This window comes from Paramormyrops kingsleyae, chromosome 2 (assembly GCF_048594095.1).
Source record: "Paramormyrops kingsleyae isolate MSU_618 chromosome 2, PKINGS_0.4, whole genome shotgun sequence".
Lineage (NCBI taxonomy): Eukaryota > Metazoa > Chordata > Actinopteri > Osteoglossiformes > Mormyridae > Paramormyrops > Paramormyrops kingsleyae.
Window position 1 is genome coordinate 20,574,644 of NC_132798.1, and position 17,551 is coordinate 20,592,194.

General features: G+C 48.7%; 1 protein-coding gene across 3 annotated transcripts in view; it reads left to right on the forward strand.

The window, feature by feature from the left end:
* Positions 1–1,084: 1,084 nt before the first annotated feature.
* Positions 1,085–17,551, forward strand: part of cux2b (cut-like homeobox 2b) — a 112,990-nt gene continuing 96,523 nt past the window's right edge. For all 3 annotated transcript variants that reach the window (XM_023840612.2, XM_023840613.2, XM_023840615.2), the window contains exon 1: positions 1,085–1,561. In XM_023840612.2, the coding sequence (XP_023696380.1) occupies positions 1,499–1,561 (63 nt within the window). In that variant the 5' untranslated portion in view covers positions 1,085–1,498. The remainder of the gene's footprint in view (positions 1,562–17,551) is intronic.

Consider the following 17,551-nt stretch of genomic DNA (forward strand, 5'->3'; position numbering starts at 1 on the left):
GGTAACCCAAATAGACAAAGTTAGTCTCATTCACTTCCACAGTCAATTTAAAAAAAAAAAAAAAAAGAAAAAGCTAAATGACGTTGTTCTAATTGTATATCATTTTAAAACTTTAGACATCAACTGATTTGAAATGGCCACTAATTCCCAAAAAAGCAGCATATTTGTAAAGCCGAGAACAACGTAGCGGTACGTAACAGCACAATACGGTAAGCTCTTCATACAGGGTTTATATGTACGTACAATTATAGTTTCTTAAAAAACGCTTAGAACCTACACATAAAATAATAAGAAGGAATTATTCAGCTTTTATTGGGTTTATATTTATTGGAAGACTAAGAACAAGTTCAGAAAAAGATCTTCCTGTATTTATTTTGAGCTTTAAATATGCTGCTTAAATAGAGGGATTTTTAACCGTGACTTTCTAATATTGCGCATCATATAGTCGCTTTCTTTAAAGTAAAAGATCTGCATTCAAATATCTGTTCGACCTTTCCTTAAAAAATTAAGGAACTATCAATTATCAAAGCTGTTAATCATGGCGTTTCATCGTGATCCGGGCATTCCATTATGAGTTATTAAGGATACATGCGGCATTTGTCCAGTAGGTTAAACGCCAGGCGTGGCATTTGTCCTGTAGGGGGTGCACTATACAGATTTGGACTTCTGCACCTGCCCCTCTTTCGGGCCGGTTTTGATTGGTGTCGGCCTTATGGCACCGGGCTGACACAAGTCAGAGCCCACATCGCGCTGCCAAGCGCCGAGAGAATCTGCTGCATGAAAGGACCAGAAAGAAAGACATACAGAAAAGCACACTCTCCTCGGTTAAAATGTTCAGCTACCCTATCGCATGCTGCATGATTTCCACCTCTTAATATGCCGTTTGCGCATTGTTGGCATTTTGCTGCTCTCAGAAAAGTTACAGATGAAAAAAACAAGCGAGCAGAGGCAGCCTGATGTGCGGAGCTGACAGGCAGGCGCGCATTTCTTTGCTGCTTCCTGTTCAGCTGTACGTGCCGGGCGCGCGCCTTAGTGCCTGCAGGTAGCGCGGCTGTATGTGTGCTACTCCCTTAGTGGCGTTTATCGCAACTTTTGCCTCTTACGAATATAAAAACAGTGCACATTTGTTATTCACATAGCTGCCCGTTTCCCATTAACAGGCAGTATTGACCGTAACGTTACGTCAGTATTGATAACTTTACCAAACCGAAATCAAGTGCAATTGCACATTACACGTATCTACAGGACTGCACTAACCTTTTAAAGAAAATCCTTTTGATATACAGTACGTTTTGAAATACTGGAACTCACAAAGAGCTCTGCATCTGTACATTTCTCAATGTAGTTATAGACTTTTTACATTCTGATAAGGTGTGTGTGTGTGTGTGTGTGTGTGGGTGTGGAACGAGCAACCGACAGCGCTGTTTATTGAAGGGAATCCAGCCCATATATTTAGTGTAGCCGCTGAGAAAAAAAAATCTCTTCAATATCCCCCAAGATGGCCGCCGATGTGGGATCGATGTTTCAATATTGGAAGAAATTTGATCTGCGACGGCTTCAGGTTAGTGGTCTTTTTCACCTTTCGTGGGAATAAGAACATGTAGATGGTGCGCTATCGGAAATTGAAGCGAAATGTGCTTTTTGGAAGTTTAAGTGGGAAAATAAGAGTGTTGCATTGATAGATATTAGAAATTGATCCTCTTCTGCCTTTGTTCAGTTCAATCATTGATCAGCGGCGGAGCGACCATGGAGCTCGGCGCTCCGGCTCCGGGCGCTCCGTGCTCAGGCTGCGCATCAGCGGCGCACTTTGCTTTAGCTTTAATACCTTCAGTGGCTCGTTTTCCGTGCCAATTGGTGATCTTTTTGAGAGAATCGTAACTTTTAATGTCATCCGGCTTTTGCCTTTTGGATGTAACTGTTTTCTTGATAAAAAAAAATCCCAGGTTTCTAAAAGATGTTCTTAATGTCAGGTGACTCTGATTTGTGTCGGTGTTTTTGCAGTTTGGGTTTATATGCTTAAACGGTCGCTTTTAATAAGTAAACGGAATCTTAGCATTTCTTTAACGGCTTTTGCATTTTAGGGAACTTTGCCAGATTCTTAGAGTTGCGCAAAGTTTCTGTGTTTTATTTTTTACGCAGTTCTTTTATGTAATATAATAGATTTTCTGCTATTTCTTAGCCGTCCATTTATTTAAACTGGTGGGTTTGGGCAATGGTTGTTAGTTTGGTAGTGCTGAGTGGGACATTTTCTGTAAATGTGCACCTTACAATAACGTTGTTTCTACCTGTTTATGTTTGAGTCCTGCTTTATTGGACCGCGTGGTACTGAGATGTGTATTATAACTTAGGAGATTACTGTGTTTTAATTATTGGGTAAGTTTCTGCATGTGAACTGATATCGTTTTATTTTATATGCCATCTCCAAGCTATGAATAAACTTTGTAATTAGTTACTTAAAGTGGATCATATTATTCATTGCGATTTATTAGATTCCATGTTCAGCATGAGTATTAATTTAGTTTATTAAATATTTGCTAGATCTTATATCAGTTTAAAATTCCGTTAGTGACGACAGTTTTCGTATCTGTCCCAATGCCATACAATGTGCAGCATCATGGAATTGTTCTTTAAAATGGGTTTATTGTACCTTCTGAAACGCAAACCTCTCGTCTTTTCTCCCCCGCCCCCAGTCCTTCTCTCCAAGCGCATTGTGAGCACTTTTCGACCGGGGACTGTGTAATTGTATTCCCTGCTAATGTTTGTAAATCAGACTTGGGCAGCGCGAGGGCAGAGTCGCTGCTGCATGATTGATGTCCCGCAACATGAGGGATGACAGCGGGATGGTGAACCGGGTCCGGCGGAGCAGCCTGGCGGCCAGAGGATTCGCTCTGCTCCGGGCAGCCTTGTGTGGCCCCGTTTCTCCGCGGTGCATTACTCCCGGAGCCCGAGCGAAATTCACGGTGTCAGACGAGCCATTGTTGGCTTTGAACAGCGCTGACTTTCATTCACGCTCGGCAGCACCGCGAATTCAGGGAAAAGCATCGCGGTCGGGAGCGTTCAGACTTGGCTATCAATCCCTGTTACACTTGGCATCCGCTCCTCTTCACTAAAGCGGCTGATGTTTTGAGTCTCGTTATTTAAACGTTGTTTTGTTATTCAAAGCGATTTATAAATACGATCACCGGCGCATTTTGTGGTGATCCTGAAGAGGGGAAGCTGATGCAGCACTTCAGGCTGGGGAGTCTTTCTAGTAGCGTGTCTTTCTGAAATAATAGGCGTTTGTAGGAGCTCGTGTTAGTCCGTGTCCATTACCCCAGGTTAACCTTAAAGGCAGCGCGAAGAAAAACGTAGAAAGGCGAGATGGTCCTGCCTATGAAAAGAATTATCAGTTATTGTATGCTTTGTATTTAAGATGCATAACTGTAATCCACTTCCAAAAATCGTCTTCTTCTTCTTCTTATTATTATTATTAATATAATTATTAATTATTTATGATTATTATTATTATTAGTTCAAGAAAAACTCCTGGTTGACAGACTAATCAAGTTACATATATACAGAAGAAATTCTCTGTAAAAAAAAATCTTGTAATGTTAGATCTGCTGATTTTAGGATATGGGTTTGTTTTGTTACATGCGCATTTATTGCGATGTTGACACGACTGCCCTCAAATGCTTTGTGAAACATGTCCCTCGGCGTCATGGCAGCACTTAAGAGATGCGATGGTGCATGCAGTGTGCATGCAGTGAGACCTCACGGACTCCGCTGCAGTTTCCTAGACGGGCAGAATCGTTGATCTCTCTCTTTCATCATCAGCTCACCTCAGGTGATTTTCGTACTGGGCACAGTAACCCGCAGGCTTGTGCATTTTGAATGGAAACCTGGATGAGGTGAGTATTTGGTATGAAATTAAGTGGAAGAATCCAAAGAAACAATAAGGATAAAATCAGAGGGCATGGTTTCAATGCCTTTAAAGGCTAAAAAGCGTGATTTTCCAAGCAGCCATTTTGATAGCTGAATGCCACCATGGCGACACCAATAAACAGTGAAAACCTTTTCCTACAGGCAGACAAGTTCCTTTGAAGTGCTTTGGTTACCAGATTTATGACTGGGCTCCCAAATATATCTGAAAACATAATACATAAACCCATCACTGCATTTTTGATGTAGTGGAATTTCTTTATTTAAAAGAAAATTCTTTAAAGTGAGGGTGGTCGTAACTTAAATATTCTTACTGTTGCCTTTCCATAATCTGGGCCTTTATGACCCGTTTCTGCCAGACTGCTTACTCACTGTGGTGTTTTTTTTTAATGTACACTAACTCTGATAACAAAATACAATTTTTAAACATTTTCTTCCAAATAACAGTAGTGTTTGCATGTGCAAAATGCCATGTGCATCTTGGAAGGGAAGCAGAGCTCGTTGTGCCATTTGTAATGATGGCAAATGAAACCTTGCTGGCCTAGTAAATGTCCTTTGACAATATTCAGTGCTGTTTTTGTGCGTATTAAACATTTGCTTGATTTTTTCCCCCCTGAATTCCCCTCGACATCTGGTGTGAGTGTTGGTAGACAGATGTGTTTCTGCATGGAATTAATGAGCATGAGGGTGATGCTTTTTATTTCAGCTTAAATTCCCTGCTTGATTTGGGAAGGGCGTTTTTTATTTTTGCATGTGGACTATGGGAATCTCAGAAGGGGGAAGATGTTCAGCTGCTGCAGATGACAGTGTGCAGATAAGCGGAGGGTTTACCTTTGTGATGAGTGTACACGGTCGTGCTGGGGGCGATGGCTTCTCAGTGGACAGTCAGAGCCAGCGGGGGCCTACATGAGAATAGGGAAACCTGAAGCAAAGGCACATTTTTAGTGTTTATTAGTATTTATGTCCCTTTTCTTTCGGGAAACCTGATGTTGTCCATCCGTGTTTATCGTCTTGACATGGTGATTTTCTAAATGAATAGGAATTGTCAGATTTTTCAGTTCTGAGTATAATATCGTGCTCTATGACCACTAGCTAGATTGAGAAATCCAGATTTCTCTCGCGTCATTCCCGTCTTGTGTGAATTGCCAGGCTGTAGGAACGTCGCTTATTCCCAGGCCGCCGTGGAAATGGAACAAAGTAGCACGTGCGAGGCTGAGGTCAGCGAGTAGCTGTGAAGCTGAGCGGCCAACAACCTGCCTACTGCTGCTGGGGCCTCACCTCCCTGCAGCGGCTCCGTGGGGGTCAGCAGGGTTAGGCCTCGCCTGCTCCCCCCCGCGGCGGCTCTGCTGGGCCCGACAGCGTTAGGCCTCGCCTGCTCCCCCCCGCGGCGGCTCTGCTGGGCCCGACAGCGTTAGGCCTCGCCTGCTACCCCCCCGCGGCGGCTCTGCTGGGCCCGACAGCGTTAGGCCCCGCCTGCCACGTGGCAGCTCTGCCGGGCTGCATGCAAACATCACGCCACGTATGAGAGTATGGGAGTCTGCCAGCGCCTTCCGCACGATCTTTCCCGCGAAGCACATGGCAGAGGCAGCGCGGTTAAGCTTCTCCTTAGCGGAGCAGACACGCGTCAGTGTGCTTTGGCGCAGGCAGCACAGCCAGGAATCGCTGCCAGTTGCGTTGGTGCTCAGTTGCAAACTCGACACTTGTTTTCATGCTTCCGTGTTGTAGTGTGAGGGCTCGTGAGCAGTTGGAGTGGATTAAAACAATGGCACGTGCTGACAGGGGCTGCTTTATGGCTGTCCTCTGTACGAGCGTCTTAAACTGAGCCATACCTGTTGGGGAGGGGGGGGGGGGTTCTGCAATCTCAATGTGTTGAGCCATATGGACCAGAAACTTCATCCAAACAGGAGATGGTGAAGTTTAGCCTGAACGGGTGTTTATATGTGATGCAGACATCCTGCCCCTGGCCCTGGGGCCTGCTGCTTGGCTGCCACTCCCTGCTTGTGTTTCTTTGGTTTAACCTAAGCTGGGTCCTCTTGGGCTGAGTTACCTTCGGTTCTTGTCTGGTTCCAACAGTAGAAATGCTATGCCGGCGGGACACACAGACACCGCATGCAGAGAGATGAGAGTGAGGCCTCTTCTCAAAATGTCCCCAGTGTTCCTTGATGGTTTTGACAGTTATCCTCTTCATGTTTGGTCCAGTATTTCGTCTGCTGGCTCTGTTTGAAGGAGCCTGAAATGAATCAGAAGCTGCAGCCGTTTCATATGGCTGCATTGTGACTGAGAAGGTTTGGAGTCAGTGTTTGTGTCCGAAAAGTCACTGTTTCAAATCCTGTGGCCGGCAGAGTGATTGTGTCACGGTTGGGTCCTTAACTCCTCGTACTGCTCCGGGGGCTGGCTGAGCCCATGCCCCCCCTCCAAGCTTCAGACTCTCCTGTTTGGCGCATAGGAGTGCATGATGGGGTATGAGGCAAAATAAAGTGTCATTATTATGAAGGATGATTATACCCGTGGTGACCTAGAATGATCAGCACTCACCATGGAAGGCTGCTTGAACAACAGCAGGAAGCCGACGCAGAGCTCACACCCGTGACATTGTGCTCCAGTCCTTCTGCGGCTGTGGTCCCTGCTGTCCGTGGCCTATTTTCCACCACGATTCAGAGAGGGTCCACCCTCCGTCGAGACGCGCTAAGCGTCAGGAACCGCAGAACTGAGTACGCGAGGTTGTGTGACCTTGGGGCCCGCAGGCCGCTGGTTTGCACGGCCGTTGCTGGGGTAATCAGTCACACCGGCCAGATGGCACTCTCTGCCGGCGCCGGTAGGCGGGGCAGGTCAGGTGTGTCCAGCTGAGAGCCGCCGGGGCCCTCTGGGTCGTTCAGCCAATAGGGAGCGACTGTGAGAGGCGGGGCCTCCTGGGGGGGGAGACCTGCCCCAGGCCGACTGAGGTACAGGTAAGGACAAGCTGCTGAAGGATGACTTCTGGCCCGTGTGCGTCCACTGGGGTGCCCGTCTGGCACTTTTTTTGTTTTTTTAAGACCAGAGCACAGAGTGGGCGGCGGTAGGGCTGAAATCACACTGCAGGACTGCAGTTAAAGTCTGACAGGAAATTTCATGGTGACAGTATTTTTCTGTCCTTAAATCTATCAGCCCCCTAGACAGACAAACACACACCTGTATCCCCAGCCTTTGTGTCATAAGCCTTTGACCATGTGACGTGTCCCTGACCCACAGGGGTACAGTGACCTGTCCGCTGTCTCTGTGTGCAACTCGTCGACCTGGTGAGGTGGTCTGAGTGACCGACCTGCTGTGTCTGTGTGCGATTCGTCAGCCTGGCGAGGCGCTTTCATCCACAGCAGCGGCACATGGTAACACAGCAACCATGAGCGGCGCTCAGCAGTAATGCCTGTCGCCATGGAGCTGGTCCCTGGGTCCCCTCAAAACCTTCTTGCAGACCCAGGTGGTCTCCCTCCAGCTCCCAGAGATGCTGGCTGAATGCTCCGGCTCCCCGGGGAGTGTGCGGATCCTCCTGCCGCCTCCTCACCGGTCCACCTCACTGCCCTCCTGCTCCCAGGAGCTCCTGTCCCAGGCGATCCTGAAGGGGGCAGCACTGCGCAGGCGCTGGGGTCTGTGCCGGGGAAGAGGGGTGTTGTGGATCAAAGGCACCTGGGGATCTGAATCACCCCAGAGATCCTACAGGACACAGTGTGCTTAGCAGTGGAGTGCAGGTGCTTTAAATATTTGATAATTGTTCAGCGATTCCTCTGCTACTGCCCAGGGACATATGAAATGCTTAAAAACCAAAAAAAAAAACATTAATTTCTAAATAAAGTCTGTCTGAAAAACGTGTTTTCTAATCTTAATTGCACTGGGTAAACTGCCATCCGTAACCTCATTCGCAGGATTCATTTAATTAAAAATTAATTATAACAGGGGCATTAAGCAGGCATAACTTCTTAAGTCTTTAAATATGGTCAAGCTAATGCTTGTAATTACCACATTATTTCTCATTAGCATAGGTACATATACATATATTGCAGCATTTAGCAAGTGCAATCTTCCCTTTAAGCTGGAAGCCAAATGAGTCTTCAAGCTGTTCGTGCTTAATATGAGCCTTTTCAATAATCGCTGTGAAAACAGCAAATGAATAAATAAATGTGTATTTTGACCTCCGATGTTAATGAGATCCGGAGTAGGTTTTTCGTTTTGTATATTTATTTATTTATTGATAAAACACACTTTCACACCATGAAAAATCACCGTTCTGGTTAATTTGAACACTGACGGTGGCTTGAATTTGCATGCTGAGATACTCACAGGATTCTCTCATAATCGCTTGATGATTCATCCTGAAGGGTTGACAAGTACAGCTAAAATGTATTGGGGGTGGAGTTTCAGGTGGAGAGGCGTGGCTCGCTCAGGAGAGAGGGTCAGGTGACTGGGATGGTTCATGCTGATTTGCTTCACTTGTCCCTCCTTTATGTAAGACGGTAAAGCTGTCCAATGGGAATGCTCTTTACCTAAAGTGTTACTGGACAATCATGACTTGCAGCTTAAGTTAACCCAGCTAACTGAGACTAACTGAGAAATTCTCCTTAATGTAACACCCCCCAGGTCCGAGTTTTGTGTATTTTTTCTGCTATAATAGCACACATATATTGTACCATCTGGAGTCCCTTAACGTGTTAATGTCATGAGCCTGAATGATTCTCACACAATATTACTTGTAAACTAAAATGATGGGAAGGTACACAGAGCATGTAGGTACACAGATTCATGTAATGCAAAGACAGTACACATGTAAACAAAGGAAACAAAGGAAAGGAAAAAGAATACACTATCCTGAAAATCAGAATATTATGGAAAATTACCAAAATAAATATTTGAAATAATAAAATACATTCTGCATGGCACTGGAAACATTTCTGCTTTCCCGCGTCTATGTGACACGCTGCATGAATACCCGCGTCTGCGCAACATGCCGCATGGATACCCATGTATGCGTAACACGACACATCTGCGTAACATGCCGCGTCTGTGTAACACGCCGCTTCGATACCCGCGTCTGCATAACACGCTGCATCGATACCCGCGTCTGCATAACACGCTGCATCGATACCCGCGTCTGCGTAACACGCCGCTTCGATACCCGCGTCTGCATAACATGATACCTGCGTCTGCATAACACGCTGCATCGATACCCGCGTCTGCGTAACACGCCGCGTCTGTGTAACACTCCGCATCGATACCCGCGTCTGCGTAACACGCCGCGTCTGCGTAACACTCCGCATCGATACCCGCGTCTGCGTAACACGCCGTGTCTGCGTAACATGCCGCGTCTGCGTAACACGCCGCGTCTGCGTAACACGCCGCATCGATACCCGCGTCTGCGTAACACGCCGTGTCTGCGTAACACTCCGCATCAATACCTGCGTCTGCGTAACACGCCGCGTCTGCGTAACACTCCACATCGATACCCGCGTCTGCGTAACATGCCGCGTCTGCGTAACACTCCGCATCGATACCCGCGTCTGCATAACATGCTGCATCGATTCCCTGTGTCTGCGTAACACGCCGCGTCTGCGTAACACGCCGCGTCGATACCCGCGTCTGCGTAACACGCCGCGTCGACACGGACCTCGCGCATGGTGCAGGCCGGTTCTACATCATGTCCGTACCCAGAGTCGGCCTCCTGTCTCCCTGGCGGCGGGCCGCTCCGCTCCTCTAACCTGATTTGCAGCGAGAGGATTCCCTGCTCCGGCACTGCGGCCCGTTCTCCTGGGCGGGGGGGCAGGGCGGGATGAGGCTTTCTACCTGCCACAGAGATGGAACTGTCAGCTCTGAGATTCACATGACATCAGAGGCGATAGAGAAGTGCCCCCCCTCCACAGGGGGCGCTGCAGAGTGACGCCCCCTCCAGCTGGGAGGGACCTGCCAACTTTCTCTGGATCCTGTGCTCAGGCCCAAGGCCCGTCTGCCATCTTTGATGCTGGGATGGTTCCCGTGCCGGGATTTTATCGCGTGCATGTATGTGAGTTCGGGAAAAGCACAGACCAAAGTGACCACTGGGAGGTGTCAGTACGCGGGGGGGGGACCTGCCCGGTGAGAGGCCGTCCACCTGGGGTCACCTTAGAAGTTCCTCCTATGGACGCCCCCGTCGTCGGGGTTCCCCGGCGTTCCTGTCCTGGCCCCTGGTGGCCTGTCTGTCCCGCTTGCTCCTGTCCCCATGTGCGGTGAGGATGGAGGCCCATGGGCCCGTTTCCGGAGAGGCCGTGGCTCGTCCCTATCAAGCCGATGCTCTGCATGTTGTGGTGGCCTGACGGAAGCCGTTCAGAGCCCAGGTCTTCTCCTGGGGAGATGTTATTCAGCATCCCTCCCACCTCCAAATCCCCCCTGCCCGCCCGCCCGCCCGCCTGCTGCCTGCTGTGCTCCGTTCTTGTGCAATGCCTCTGCCGCCCCCCCCCCCCCCCAGGCCGACCTCTGTCCAGTCGTTAAGTATTAAAAATGTTAATCTAGTCCCCATCTTATCAGAGTATGTACTGCGCAGGAACAGCTGGCCTCACACTCCCTGCGTACGGACTGGAGTTCCCTGCTTCCGTCAGGCCCCCTGCTACTGCCTGCTTCTGACAGAGTGGGGGGGCTTGTTTGCGGTGCCTATTTGTCTTCATTAAGGGACGATGCTGAAAAAGTGCCTTCGCTGGCGTCTTGTTAGAATGTTACGGTGGATCTGCCGGTGGAACAGATGTCCTTCATTTTGTCCAATAACAGACTAGAGCTGCAAAGGAAAAACACAGATGGATTGTGGGAATGAGGCTGGCTGCGGCTTTGTGTGGCTGAGCTTATTTACTCTTATTTTCATCCTTGACGGGGGAGGGGGTATTCTTACCTTGAGGATGGAGGCCCGGACCTCAAGGGTTGAACCGCTTGTGGAGTGGGGAGGGGGCAGAGATGTGCGGAGGGGCACTTTGATCTACAGCCCCTTCCCCCAATGAGTGTCTCGCCCGCCATCGCCCCCTAGTGCGGAAAGAAGGAAGCGCACCGATTTTGGTCTGGGTTCGAGTTCCCGGTCACTCACTCCATTACCATTCTGTGGCACCTGCCGAGCATTCAAGTGAGATCCCCCTGAAAATAACTCCCCGCTAACTGGATCCCCTCTGCTTGCATCCAGGCAGATTCATAACCATTCATTACACCTCACAGCAAAGAACACATAAGCCAAAAATACACTAGCAATACATACTAAAGAACACACATTAAATGAAAAGATACAGGGCATACATCACCCTCCGTAAACTCCGTGCCTCAGATATCTTCTGTGTGGGCCAGGAGCTGCCTGGGTATGATCCCTCTAATGGTCCCTGAATGATGTTCTCCATTTTGATATTAATTTGTTTATGTGCCTCCTGTCACGCTTGGCGTTTATCGGTTTCATCGTGTTCTCCAGCGTTCTGAGAGGGAAACGCGCTTTAAGGCATCAGGACCGCAGGACTGTAACGCTGGACGGCTTGAGTTTGACCGTGACATTGGGTTCATGAGTTTGACTGTGGCATCGGCTTTGGAGAGACACTTGCGGTCATGTCTCTGTGCTGTGTAACTGCTTGTTGCTGTTTGTCTTTCTTCAAACAGATCTTAATGTTTTTTGCTCTGATGTTTTTTTTTTCGCTGGCAGAGAGCTTTCAGTGCAGAGCACACAGCCAGACACGCTGCAGCCAATCTCCTCTTTTATGTTTTCACCGCTCTGGGAGCCTGAGACGCGGTTCGAGGGTTCGGTGCCACGTGGAGAGAGCAGCAGGCTGCTGATTAAAGGGTGTGTTACCCTCCACCACACACCCCCCCCCCCACCCCAACTCCCTCGTGCCTCAAAGTGAGGGGAACTGTGGGAATTCTCTGCATACAGTACAGCTGTTGAAGGACGCAAACAGCTAATTAATGTGATTTGCGGCTGATTACGATGATCAGTGGATCATCTAGTTATTTGAAGTGTGGTGAGGTAAGGATAAGCTTTCTGGTTTTTTTTTTTTGCCAGGGAGTGGGAGGTCTTCCTCTGACGTACCTGGGCGTCCCCTGAGATGCACTGATGATGTCACTTCCCTTTTTGCTCTCTCTATTGGTCCGGTCCCAGGGCACGAGGTGGGGTGGAGCGGGTGAGGCTGCTTATCGATTGTGTGAATGGCCTCTGTTCCTGGAGCCCGTCCTTCCTGACTTTCTCACGGTGGCGGGTGTCGATTGCGCGTTTGGTCCCGCACAGACGCTCCTGCTCGAATCATCCAAAGAGTCTCTAGTGGCCTGAACAGCACCACTCCTCCTCTGCCCCCCTTCACCGGCTGCCTGTTTTTTTCCTCCTCCTTTCCTCCTCAGAGGTTCTCCCCAGACAGGCTCACACTGCTTGGGGGGGGGGGGAGGGTGGGGGGTTTAATGGCTCTGTAGGGATTGGCTGGCTGTGCACGCCTCGCCTGTTTAATTAGTGTGTCCTGCCGGGATTGCTTTAATGCTTTGCGATCTTGAAATTGTCTGATTGTTTGACCCTCTAGGGACGGCACAACCTCCCCATGGGTGAGCGGGTTTAGCTAAACGCTGCTAGGGCCCTCAGAGGATGGGCTTTGCTTAGAGGGGGCGTGGTCAAAGCCTTTTGTGGGAGGAGCACAGCTTATGCAGTATAAGTTATTTGGGGACATTTGTCATTATGTAGATTGGTCTCGGTCATGGGGGGTCAGAATGGGGGGTGCGGGGGGGCAGTCCAGGTGCTCCTCTAAGTGGGGCCAGTGTAAGGGAGTATGTTTCTGGGCTGAGGCTGCACAGAATCATGTTGGTGAGCAGACAGGTGTTTGTGTTTTTGCAGACATATGGGTCTCTAGGGGCACAAGGGGGATGGGGGTGCGGGGGATGCATCACCTTGGCGCAGCCTGGCCAGGCGCCTTCTCTCAGCTGCTGTCTGAGATGCGTCTGCAGATCGGTGGTGGCTTAGCTGGGAGAAGCGGGGGGGGGGGGGGGACACTGGGCAGGGTGGGGGTCTCGCTGAGGCTTCTGTCCTCATTCCTTCTCTTGCACTCAGGCCCCGGTCAAGTGAGTGGAGATATCGACCTGGAAACTAGACTTAACTTCACCGCTATTTTAGCATAAAGATATTCAGTTAAGCTTTACCCTTGATACATGGTGGCTGTGTGCATTGCCTGTGCTGACACATCCAGCCTTCGTGTTTGACTCTGTGTTTGACTCTGTTTGCGTGTGGCTCTGTGTTTGTGTGACTGCATGTGACTGTGTTTGACTGTGTGTGACTCTGTGTGGCTGCCTTTGAATCTGCGTGTGACTGTGTTTGACCCTGTTTGTATGTGAATGTTTGTGTGACTGCGTGTGGCTCTGTGTTTTTGTGACTGTTTGCGTGTGGCTCTGTGTTTGTGTGACTGTTTGCGTGTGGCTCTGTGTTTGTGTGACTGTTTGCGTGTGGCTCTGTGTTTGTGTGACTGTTTGCGTGTGGCTCTGTGTTTGACTGCAGGGAAGTTTGTAACCGCGGTGGTGCCTGGCCCTTAACAGCAGGCCCTGGGGGTGTGAGGGGAGGTCACATGGGGCTTTGTGTGTGGCCTCTCCCCCTCTCCAGACGTTCTTGGCAGAGCATGTGATTACAGTGGCACTGACCCCCGCCACCAGGGACACCCCCCCCCCCCCCAATCTCACAGCCTCACAAAGCCACTCGGGGGGGGGGGGTGGCTATCTGCCGATCAGGGCTGTGGCTCTTATGCGCCGCCTGCTTCCGGTTATCGGAGCCACACTATAGACCTGGGTTTTGGCTGGGAAGTTCTGGATTACAATAGATTGTAGTGGATTTATGTGGAATATGTTGTGCTAGATTTATACAGAATCTGGATTTATGTGGAATAAGACATTCTGAATTTATGCAGAATAGGACGTTCTGGATTTATGCAGAATAAGACATTCTGAATTTATGCAGAATAGGACGTTCTAGATTTATGCGGAATAGGACGTTCTGAATTTATGCGGAATAAGATGTTCTGGATTTATGCAGGATAGGACGTTCTGGATTTATGCGGAATAAGATGTGTGGGGTGTTTGTTTGACCTTCCTGTGACCTTTGAACCGTGTCAGCTGTGGGTGGGTTGCCACATGCCACCCCCTGTCTGCTTGATGGTGGGGGGGTGCATGTGAGGCTGGGGGGTGCATTTCTCATCCAGTCCCACAATGAGTCCAAGGAGTAAAAACATCCTAAAGTGACAGAGGCACCTGATTCAAAATGTAATTCTAACTCTTATACTTATAGCAAAGCCTGGGTGGGTCAAACTGGAAAATCACACAGATAATATAATAGCACACAAATCAGCCACATTTACGCACTCCTGCAAAATCTCCTCACAAGACCAGATTGGGTAAACTTAAGTGTGAGGTCACATGATCGTTTAAGTGCCCCAGCTCCTGGAGGTGGCCTGAGGAGGGGTCTCTGCATTTGAGGAGGGGTCTCTGCATTTGAGGAGGGGTCTCTGCATTCATAAGGACACCTTCCACTCACTCTGCCACTTGCTGCTTTTTGGCGGCCATGTTGTGTTTTGGTACCACGCCGATGTAATTAATGAGCTTGCTAACAAATTGGTCGTTGGCTGAATCACGTCCGGAGTGTCGTTCGGGTACATCAGGAGATTCCTGGGTGCTAACGAGCCACCCTGACAGATACTAAAATACAGAGACGTAGGATAAGCCCCGATAACACGGAAGTGGTGCAAACCGTGTGCCGTGTTGAGCCGTGTCTTCAGCCGTGTGTATTTGCTCACTAGGCCTCAGTCTGGGTTTCTTGCCGCTCAACGTGTAATATTTCCAGTGGGATCCTACAAAGCTGTGATGTTTGCCTGTTCTCCCACTGCCAATATTTCTTATTGTTTGTACTGTGTTAGGGTTTGTATTTTATATAGTAGTTGCCAGACAAATGATCTGCAGAGAAAAATTTATCATTTAAATATTAAAACATAACTTGGGTATCAGCTTGAGATGTGACTGTTCCAGGCAGGTTTTTATAAGACTGCGGAATGATTTAAAAATCTCGTTCGTGCTGACTGGTAGAAGAGAGCCTCAAAACAATACTGATGGTATTTACTGGGCACAAATTCCGTATAAATCCATTCCAAATCTTTCATGTACTCCCCTCCTAGAAACAACACCAGGTGTCACTTTTAAGGAGTAGTGTTCTTCCCTTGGGATGTGTGGGCTCCTCTGGCTATTTATAGAATGTCAGTGTAATCTTTAGTTGGAGTTTGAATCCTAATGCAAGTTCAGATGACGCCTCTAATTTTTACTGTGAGAAATTTGCTTATGCCTTCCGAAAGGGGTTTGTAAAAAGGGGGTTGGACCGCTCTGCAATGAATCACCATCGGCGGGGATGTCATTAATCAAAATAAAGGAGCAGATCTGTCTCTCATAGCGTGTGCGGCTTGGCGGTGAGGGCGGTGGCCCTGACAGCAGCTGATGGAGGGGCTCAGGAAGCACTGGCTGATCTTTAGAAACAGCTTCCTTGTATGGAGCAGGAGAAATTGTCATGATGTCATCGCTTAGCACGTGTTGTTTTCCAGAGTAAGCTAGCCTTATATACCTTTATGCATTTGGGTTATGCATTGGGTTATGCATTGACTTAAATATTGTTCAAACACTTAAATGGATTATATATGCAGCTGCACTTTCTATAGTATTAGTCCTAACTCTAACCCTGTCTGTAGTATAAGTTAGGGTTAACCCTAATCCTAACCCTGTCTGTAGTATAAGTTAGGGTTAACCTTAATCCTAACCCGGTCTGTAGTATAAGTTAGGGTTAACCCTAATCCTAACCCTGTCTGTAGTATAAGTTAGGGTTAACCCTAATCCTAACCCTGTCTGTAGTATAAGTTAGGGTTAACCTTAATCCTAACCCGGTCTGTAGTATAAGTTAGGGTTAACCCTAATCCTAACCCGGTCTGTAGTATAAGTTAGGTTTAACCCTAATCCTAACCCTGTCTGTAGTACTGTATAAGTTAGGGTTAACCCTAATCCTAACCCGGTCTGTAGTATAAGTTATTGTATAAGGAGGTGACATAGCGCTGCCCTAGAGCTGATAAAATAAGATTTGATAAGATAAGATGAGACTGTATTGATCCCACACCGGGGGACATTTACTTTTACAACAGCCTATAGATAAAAGAGCAATAGAGAAAAACAGACCAAAAGATACTATAACAAAGAGAAATAAATAAGAAGATTAGTACACATAGTTACACATACTGCACAGATGGGTGCCCCAAATACACACACAGCTATCACACCGAGTGATATAAATATACAAGTTACATATATATGCAGTGGACGGCAGCGGAGGGCTGAGTTATTCTGTGATGTCACTCAGCCACTGAGATACATTTGTGGTTTGTGGGGGTTGGGGGGGTGTTATTGTGTCTATACGCCATTTCTGTCATTTCAATCTTGGGAAGTCCCCAGTTCCAATAGGCCGCAACCCCCCACTCAGATGCCCGGTGGGTGCCGCACAGCATTTTGGGATACAGGGAACTGTCCAGATCCCTGCCTGTGCCGCACAGCATTTTGGGATACAGGGAACTGTCCAGATCCCTGCCTGTGCCGCACAGCATTTTGGGATACAGGGAACTGTCCAGATCCCTGCCTGTGCCGCACAGCATTTTGGGATACAGGGAACTGTCCAGATCCCTGCCTGTGCCGCACAGCATTTTGGGATACAGGGAACTGTCCAGATTCCTGCTTGTGCCGCACAGCATTTTGGGATACAGGGAACTGTCCAGATTACTGCTTGTGCCGCACTGCATTTTGGGATACAGGGAACTGTCCAGATCCCTGCTTGTGCCGCATTGCATTTTGGGATACAGGGAACTGTCCAGATCCCTGCTTGTGCCGCACAGCATTTTGGGATACAGGGAACTGTCCAGATCCCTGCCTGTGCCGCACAGCATTTTGGGATACAGGGAACTGTCCAGATCCCTGCCTGTGCCGCACAGCATTTTGGGATACAGGGAACTGTCCAGATCCCTGCTTGTGCCGCACTGCATTTTGGGATACAGGGAACTGTCCAGATCCCTGCCTGTGCCGCACAGCATTTTGGGATACAGGGAACTGTCCAGATCCCTGCCTGTGCCGCACAGCATTTTGGGATACAGGGAACTGTCCAGATCCCTGCCTGTGCCGCACAGCATTTTGGGATACAGGGAACTGTCCAGATCCCTGCCTGTGCCGCACAGCATTTTGGGATACAGGGAACTGTCCAGATCCCTGCCTGTGCCGCACAGCATTTTGGGATACAGGGAACTGTCCAGATCCCTGCCTGTGCCGCACAGCATTTTGGGATACAGGGAACTGTCCAGATCCCTGCTTGTGCCGCACAGCATTTTGGGATACAGGGAACTGCCCAGATTCCTGCTTGTGCCGCACAGCATTTTGGGATACAGGGAACTGTCCAGATCCCTGCCTGTGCCGCATTGCATTTTGGGATGCGGGGAACTGTCCAGATCCCTGCTTGTGCCGCATTGCATTTTGGGATGCGGGGAGCTGTCTAGACATGTGTCGTCATTAACTCCATGTCACCCTCATGCTGATGCATTCATACTCGCGTCCTTGACCGCCAAGTGTCTCTGACCCCAGC